Genomic DNA, 8359 nt, shown 5'->3' with positions numbered 1-8359 from the left:
GCTAGGTTGTGTTTTGGTTTATGTCTCTGAGCATGAACTGCTTCTCTGAGGAGTTTCCTAACATGGTCACTGTCAGTGAAAATCGCTCGACGCACTTATATTGCAGTCATTTTTCAGACTTTGGTATGCTTTATTTTCCCAGAAGAAAGTTCAAACTCACTAGTAGAAAATTCTTACAGCTAAATTGGAACCATTCCCACACAACAAAATTGACCTTTCCATCCATCTATTCTCTTCCTTTTATCCTTATCTGTGTTGCCCCAAATGATCTTTTCTGCTTACAAATATATACATGTGAGTGGATTTGTGTACTTTCCAACAGATGTCACCAATCAGCATAACAGTAGCCAAATGTGGCATCCCTATCAGTCCCTGTCCTAAAAAAGGAAATGAAGTAATAATCCAAAAACAGAAAAAAGAAGAAGAATATGGTTTCATCTTTTTACTTATAACTACACAACTCAGCAGATTTTTCTGTATCTGTCAGCTAACTTGTTTCCATCACCCCAAACTAAAACCAATCTTGTATTGCCAATGATCCGCCTGGTGAATTGTCCTCATTCTGTAATATGGTTTTGGTCGTCCTCCATATGACTCACACAAGGCTATATAGGGAATTCCAGGAGCTGCTAAAAATTCTTGACAAACCCTCCTTTTCACTAGGGTATGGCATGTAGTTTGAGCTGGAGAAGATTTAGACAGTCCTAGCACAGTGTCCTGTTGTAATCCAGTACAGTGTTTCTCTGTGACTGCCAGGTCTATAGCAACACAACTGAAAAATGCCAAAATAGCTTTAAACATGACTCTGGTCCTCTCATGGAAATAGTCTCAGTATCTATAACTACAGTTATTTGAATAGTTTCCAGATTTGTGAACAATATCACACACAACAATAAATTGATACACTTTAGAAGTGAAAAGTAGTCAGTCACCTGTCAGATATATCTTTATCTTTCAGAAATTCAAGAGCCATTCCCGACTATATACTGCACTATATAAGATAGATATGTGACGTAACCTGCTTATTTGTGGGCTACTGTTCTGAAGCCTCTAGGGTCTGACATTTTGCCCTTTGCTCTCTTGGTGTTTTGAAAACAGATGTGACCATATTTAAAAGAGAGGATCGAGCTAAACAGTTAATACTAGTAGTTAGTACTAGTATGCTGGAGGTTAAAGGTAGTTGCTATAAAAATGATTGCTAAAAGTCAGTTAAATATGTTGGCTGGGCTGTGGCACAGTTTTTAGTAAGGCAAACCTTTTCCATTGGCAGTTTACGTTGGACTTCTTTATTGTACTACCACTTGGCTCATGGTTAGTGATTATTTGCAGGCAAATTTGAAAAGGCTCCAGGCAGCTGTCACAATGCTAGCAGCCAAAGCAATCAGAGCTTTTTTGGTACAGCGCCTTCTTTGCATCTGATTTCACCCAGTGAAAACCAGCAACCTCCAGGAACTGCTGCCAACCAGTCGGGAAATACACATTTCCCCAGCAACCAGTGGTTGTATCACATCGAACTCAACAACTCTTAAGCAATGTGCACATGATGTCATGTGAGAAACCTCAATACCACTAGAAGACTTTTTGACAGGCAGAGGAGGGGCCCCTGGTTGCCCATCATTGAGAACTCGGGTTTAATTTGCATTGGCATACTTTTGTAACAACCCCACAGACACTGGTTAAGAGGTTAAAAATTACGAGCTGTTATACGTTATACTTATTAATCAAGCAAAAATGAAGCTCAAACACTCAACTGTTCATTTAGATAGGTAATCTAACAAATAATCAGTAGCAAAGATAAACTCCAGTTTGATAACAGCCAGCCTGTTAAATCTATTAAAGTGTAAAAGGCTGAATCTGGACTGTATGAGTGAAGTCACTGAACTGTACAGAAAGTCTTTTTGCCTAAATAATACATGATATTTGATGTTCAGCTGGGCACTGAGACTGGAAGACAATGGGAGTAAGTGGTTTTAATGGGGACAGTGTTCATAATGTCATTACCACTTTGTTTTAGTGATCAAGTTGCACTCTAATTGAATTCTACCTTCACATCTGAGGTTTGCAGCTTTGTGTCTGTTACATGAAATATCTCTTATGTAACTCAAAGACTGTGTCACCACCAAGCTGCAAATTTGCGTTATCTCTGTCCCAAAACATATAAAGCCCCTCCACCCGCCTTTACCTTAGTTTTATTTGTTATTCTTCTCGTAAACCTATAATCTTTATCTGCCTCAAGAAGTAAGTGTCATATATACTGTATGTCCCTTTCCTCTGTAAGCCAATTACAGAATCAGAGTGCAGGGGAGGGTTTTTCTCATTTAAGGCAGCAAGCCAGGTCATTTATTGTGCCCAGCCCTCCCCTTCTCAGATTAAATGTCAGGGCAGCAGCTCTAACAGCAGGGACACATGCTCCTCTGGAAGTAGCTCAACCACACAGAGACACTCTCACAGCTGCATATACGATGTATTCAGCTTTTCTCATCCTGATCATCTTAACTGGTAAGACTTTGTGTTGTTTGGAGTGTTATTTCCATTTCATTAATGGACAGCAGAGTACTTCCCATCCTGCATGTATCTGATTCTTTAACTTTTTACATTGTTTGTAACAGTAACTTTTCTTGGACATATCTCATAAAGGCATAATACTGATTAAGACAAATCGGGGACCGAAAAATGTTCAAATGAGAGTTATTGTTATTATTTCCAATAAAAAAGATGAAACTTGAGATTTAAGCAAGGGAAGAAAAAAGGGAAACACAAGTAATTTAATGGGCTAGAAGTGTACATAGGGATCTTTAATGACAATAGACAGTTTTAATTCTTTTAAATCCACATTAATCTAATTCTAGATTTAAAAATGTTACGAAACTTGAGTTTCCTGAAAACAGTATCCTGACACTACAAGGAAAATTAAATGATAAAAGCACTGCAGACAAAAAAAAACAAAACAAAAAAAAACCAAAAACAGATTAAGAAACAAGAAGCAAACTAAGCAGCTGTGTACAATCTCTCAATTTCTCTTTTCTCCAAACAAAAGTTAAAAATGAATGGCAAAATATATTGTTTAAAATCTAAATTCCAAGAGAAATCATTTATCTGACAACTATTTTGCTGTAGATGTGACTTCCTGTCAGAAAGTGTGCAGTTACCAGGATGTTCTGGACTATCTGAACCTGACCACAGATAACAGTGTGTTTAAACTGACGCGGCCTGTGCTGGACTACACAAACCCCACCAAAGTAGAGCTGGACATCATCCTGTATGCCATCCTGGCTGTGGTAGGTGCAACATTACTGCATTTATGTGTATTTAATGAGCTAAATGCTACAATGAAGGTGGTCATTATTGACATAACTTTATTTTCAGATTGAGAAAACACAAACTTTTATTCCCTTCGTCTGGGCAACCCTGGTGAGTTTATTTTCTTCAGATCTACATTAGGTTAACACAAAGCACATCTAATCTTTCTGGGGTCTATATTAAAAAAATATGCCAACACATTTCAAAACAACATTAAACTAAAATAAATAAATATAGAAAGCACACTACAAAAATGATAATTTGACATTCATGATAAAGCTAAGCTCCACAGATGCTGTTTTAGGACTTGTTAAATTAAGTATTGTACATTGATCTGTTTGATGCAGTCTTTCATTGGTCTACCTGCTCTATTCTGCACAAGGTGAAATAAAAAACGGTCCAATGAGGATGCAAATCATGATCTGCCTGAGACACACCTTGTGCATCTCCGTCTGACTTTTCTGATAATCTAACCTTACTGCAGATATGGAATAATGAACGCATCTCATGGGACCCTGATCAGTTTTGTGGAATTACTCATATCACAATTCCTCGAGAAATCCTCTGGAAACCAGATGTCTTCATTTTTGAGATGTGAGTCTGCAACACACACGGACATGAAGTGTAGCTTATTACAAAATCAAACACAAACAGGTTCAAAAGGAGACACTTTTATTCCTTTTGTTCAAATCAAAGTGTGTCAAAAAAGTGTTTCCTGGCCTGAGAGATCAATATTTTGAATAAAATTGGATTCACATTGCAAAATAAATGCTTTTGGCATGTTAAATCTTTGAAAATCACAGTGAAATGAAGGTCGTAACTCTTTTTCTCATAGCTGAATTTGAAATACTTTTTATTTACAGTGAAATGTGAACAGGACTGCTGAGGGCAGCTGCTAAAACAAATCATATATAACAACCAATAAACTATGACCGCTCACCTGTCATAAGTGTAAAACAGAATTATTATTTGTTAGGTCATCACCAATTTATTTTTCATGGACAATGCTGCTTTGTGATGCTATCTATTTATTAAGCCAGTTTATTGATATAACAGACACTTTCCTGTTTGCAGTTTACGTTGTTTTTGGCTAGACATATTTGTTAGGTACACCTGTTCAACTGCTTGTTAACAGGAATATCTAATCAGCCAATTATATGGCAGCAACTCAATACATTTATGTATATAGACACTATGAGAAAAACCTGCTGAAATCCAAACTGACCATCATAATGGATATCACTAGGGAGGAATGTTTGCAGGAGCTTGTTTTTTTGCAAAAAATCATTTTATAGTTGTTCAGCATCAAATGTAACAGCTTGATATCTGCTGCCATCCTGTGTTTGTTTAGAAGGTCAGGAGCTTCATTGTGTGCACACTTTATTAAAGTACACGCAGCAGCTTTTATACTACTTTAAAACAAACACATTATCCTGCTGCTGTGACAGCAGGAGCTTCAGAATAATTCAGTCAGTTTATAATTAGTATCATCAAATTATGCTGTAGGTGCTCTGCAAACATACTGAAAGAGAGAATAATGTGTGTGTGTGTGTGTGTGTGTGTGTGTGTTGTGGTCTTAGGATACAGACGGACGACTCCCCTCAGAGTTATTACATCTCTGTAGCCTACGATGGGACGATCACTTCTGAGGACGACATTAAGATTGTCAGTACCTGTAAGATGGATGTCCACAAGTTCCCCTTCGACACGCAGAAATGTAACATCACCATTGGTTCTGCAAGTCACTGTGGTGAGGGAGGATGAGTGTTTTGGTGCGTTTTCTCCTGCTTTCATAGTTGTTTGAACTCTGAAACGTTTCTCTCATTCTTTCTGTCATTTCTCAAAACAGTAGATGAGATGCGACTTTCTCCTTTCTCCAACTCCTCCCGGGCCACGCAGTTTTCCCGTGAAGTGATGAAAACACAGGGAGAGTGGGAATTCCTCCAACTATCCATCTCCAAAGTCAATATAACCTTTGAAAATAAACTGTGGGAAAGCCTCATATACACTGTACGTAATACACAGAAAGAAAAACACAAGTGGCAAATTACATTAAAAAAAAAAAAAAACAAGATAAGAGACGTCATTAACATTTACATCTCTACAAGCCCAGTTCCAAAAAAGTCAGGGTGTTGTGTAAAATGAACAGAGAAAACAAGGAAATGTTTAAACTGAGACATTTTTCTATTTCATTAAAAATATTTCTTGAAATAAAAGCTTCTCGTATTCATAAAACAGGAATGCTGCAGAACTGACTACAATGGTCTTGTGATAATAACTTTATATGACCAAATCAAGCAATTTATGATAAATAACCAATTTTAAAAGTTACTTCTGCAATACTACACCCACACAATATGATAACTTTCACACAAGGTAAATCTAACCTAACTGCTGAACCCGTTTTCCCAGTTCAGCATGAAGAGGAGGCCACTCCTCCACGTCATTAACTTCCTGTTGCCCATCTTATTCTTCCTAACTCTGGATCTCGCCTCCTTCTTCATCGCTGACCATCGAGGAGAGAAGCTGGGCTTCAAAGTCACCGTCCTGCTGGCAATCTCCGTTCTGCTGCTCATCCTGAACGACATCCTGCCCTCCATGTCCAACAAGACCCCACTCATAGGTAAAGAATCCTTCCTTAAGGGATGATGTTTAAGTGTGGTGAAGTATTTCATGTATGTAGAAGAACCAGATACCAAAAGAAAAAAAATAATAACTGTTGCTTGTTTCATCCTTTCAGCAACATACTGCATTGTGATTTTTGCCCTTATGCTGCTCAGTCTGCTGGAGACAATTTTGGTTACACATCTGATAGAAAAAGACTCCCAAGTCAAGCTTAAGGGGAAGAATGAACATAAAAAAGCCAAAACTAATAACAGCGATGCAGGTGAGATACATAAAAAGCTTCTCAGATACTGATCACAGATTTAGTCTATAGTATCCGTCTGCTAAAACCAGAATTCAGATCTCAGGTAACCCCTGAGAGAACCTGCAAAGGAAAAATGCTTTAAAACAGGAAATGCAGTAAACATGAAAAGTGTCTGGAAACACAAGCAAACATATTGAAAAAGAGAACAAAAAGAAGACAATGATTTGGATGCTGTACATTTAATTTCAAAAGCTTCATCTTATCTTTAGTTAGCAGATGTTTCATGTTTTAAATGTGTGTAAATTCTTGTGACAAACCTACTGTTTGCTTTCAGAAGACAAAAGACAGACCTGCTGTTCCTGCATCTGCATAGTGTCCAGTGATGAGGAACAGCATGAGCTACTGCCTGTTGCTGAAGTGGTACAGTTTGAGCATATGCATGCAGATATTGCATTAATATGACTTGACAGGAGAGCAAAATTGTATTAACATCTTTACAAGATCTTAATTAATCAGTGACAACAAAACAAATGTGTAAATTCATCTTGAGTGGGATGAATAAGATCTTCAGAGCACACTGCCTCCGGATGCATTTTGACTGGCCAACATCAAATCAGGGCTCAGATTCCTGTATGCAGACTAAAAAGAAAAGATACTTTGTTGTGAAGAATACAACACAGCCTTACAGAAATGGAAGAAATTAGCATTGATTATGTTACAGTATTATTTGGGGAACCTCTCGGGTCCTGATATATTCCCCTGGACATTACTGTCACATGAAAGTAATGCTTTTGATAAAGCTGTTGTTGGTCAGTGATAAATTATGTGCTCTGTAGCGCTGGAGGAAATGTTTTAAATAAAATATCATTGCTCTGATGATGAAATAAACTTGCTATAACTGATACTAAGATTATTTATAAATGGGATTAAGTTCCCTTAAACACACAAGAAAAGCCCCCAAAAACACAGTTTTGGAGGAAAATTACTTAGAATTCTTCTTTATTCAGGGCTAAAATAATTGTTGATACAATAACAGAAAGTTATGAAATTATTAAAAGTACATGTCTATGCAATTTTAATAAAAATAAAGACCAAACTGTTGTTGCAGCATTAAAACACCAGGGGTCAGTGCAGATGGATGAGGTTACAGAGTGTTACATGATGGTTCAGTGCAAGATTCAGTAGTTTTACACATGAACCCTCACATTTATTAAGAATAAGTAAGCGGTGGCACTAAATAAAAAGTAAATCGCTAGTATTCACAGATGTTAGATTGTTGTAAAATATTTATTTTCATTATCTTTAAAATTGTGAGTTTCTCGTGTGTCAAAACCTATTTCCTGTTTAATCAAACTATTTGAACAAATATTGGGAAAAAACCTTGTGTTAATAAGCGTTACAGTATAATAGAGGTGCTATACTGAGCTACGTACCAAATGTTGCTGGTAAATACCTGCTAATAATGCATTAAATATGATTTTTTTTTAAACGTGGGAGCTGCAACCCCCCCCCCAAAAAAAATAAAAAAATAAAAAAATAAAAAAAAATAAAAAATTGCTGGCATCTTTGCGATAATGCAGATATATTTGATATGATATATTTTTTCCCATCAGGCCTCATTTCAGCATGAAATAGTCATACAAGATTTGATTTAGCTGGAAACTAGAGCAGAGGTAACGTCGCAAAGCAAATATAGGCCAGTTATTATGCTGATTGTGCTCATAATATCAATTTATGTCCATTCAATGTTTTTAGACTCCAGATTAGTGTTTTTGTCACTATTGCTCATGATGCAATATGACTCTCATCACCATAAACTCTCTCTGACATCCTTCTTTGACTGCTTGACTTTGTGCAGGTTAACATCAGTAATCATACAGGAGAGTATAATGTGCTGGTGCTGATCCTGGAGGAGCTGAAGGAGCTGAAGAAATCACTAAATCTGCACCTCAGTGGCAGCGAAAAGGGAGGGAAGTACGTCCAGTGGGCAGCCAGAATCAACAGGGTTTTCTTCATTTTCTATGCTGTCACCGTGTCGCTCTTTCTCTCTCTCATGTACACTGAGTGGAACACTTAGAAATGTAGAGTAACTCCTATTAATACTACAGTTTCTGTACTGTAGAGTATTTGTGTCAAAATATGGCTTGTATTGTCTTTTTGTGTTTTAGGACATCATGTTAATGTTATAAA

At 37.0% G+C, this 8359-nt stretch overlaps 1 protein-coding gene across 1 annotated transcript; it reads left to right on the top strand.

The window, feature by feature from the left end:
• Positions 1 to 2422: 2422 nt before the first annotated feature.
• Positions 2423 to 8359, top strand: LOC146381347 (5-hydroxytryptamine receptor 3C-like). The gene is made up of 10 exons (XM_084938665.1): positions 2423 to 2499; positions 3118 to 3278; positions 3367 to 3411; positions 3785 to 3894; positions 4881 to 5050; positions 5150 to 5310; positions 5713 to 5923; positions 6041 to 6187; positions 6504 to 6589; positions 8028 to 8359. The coding sequence occupies exons 1-10, from the start codon at positions 2463 to 2465 to the stop codon at positions 8244 to 8246; spliced, it is 1347 nt and encodes a 448-aa protein (XP_084794791.1). The 5' UTR covers positions 2423 to 2462; the 3' UTR covers positions 8247 to 8359.

This window comes from Perissodus microlepis, chromosome 8 (assembly GCF_051167445.1).
Source record: "Perissodus microlepis isolate ML-2025 ecotype Zambia chromosome 8, ASM5116744v1, whole genome shotgun sequence".
Lineage (NCBI taxonomy): Eukaryota > Metazoa > Chordata > Actinopteri > Cichliformes > Cichlidae > Perissodus > Perissodus microlepis.
This window is presented reverse-complemented; position numbering and strand designations above follow the sequence as displayed.

Coding starts and splice junctions, on each gene's coding strand:
- LOC146381347 (XM_084938665.1), top strand. CDS start 2,463: ATGTATTCAGCTTTTCTCATCCTGATCATCTTAACTG. Junction 5,051..5,149: donor TGGTTCTGCAAGTCACTGTG/GTGAGGGAGGAT, acceptor TTCTCAAAACAG/TAGATGAGATGCGACTTTCT. Junction 5,311..5,712: donor GGGAAAGCCTCATATACACT/GTACGTAATACA, acceptor CCGTTTTCCCAG/TTCAGCATGAAGAGGAGGCC.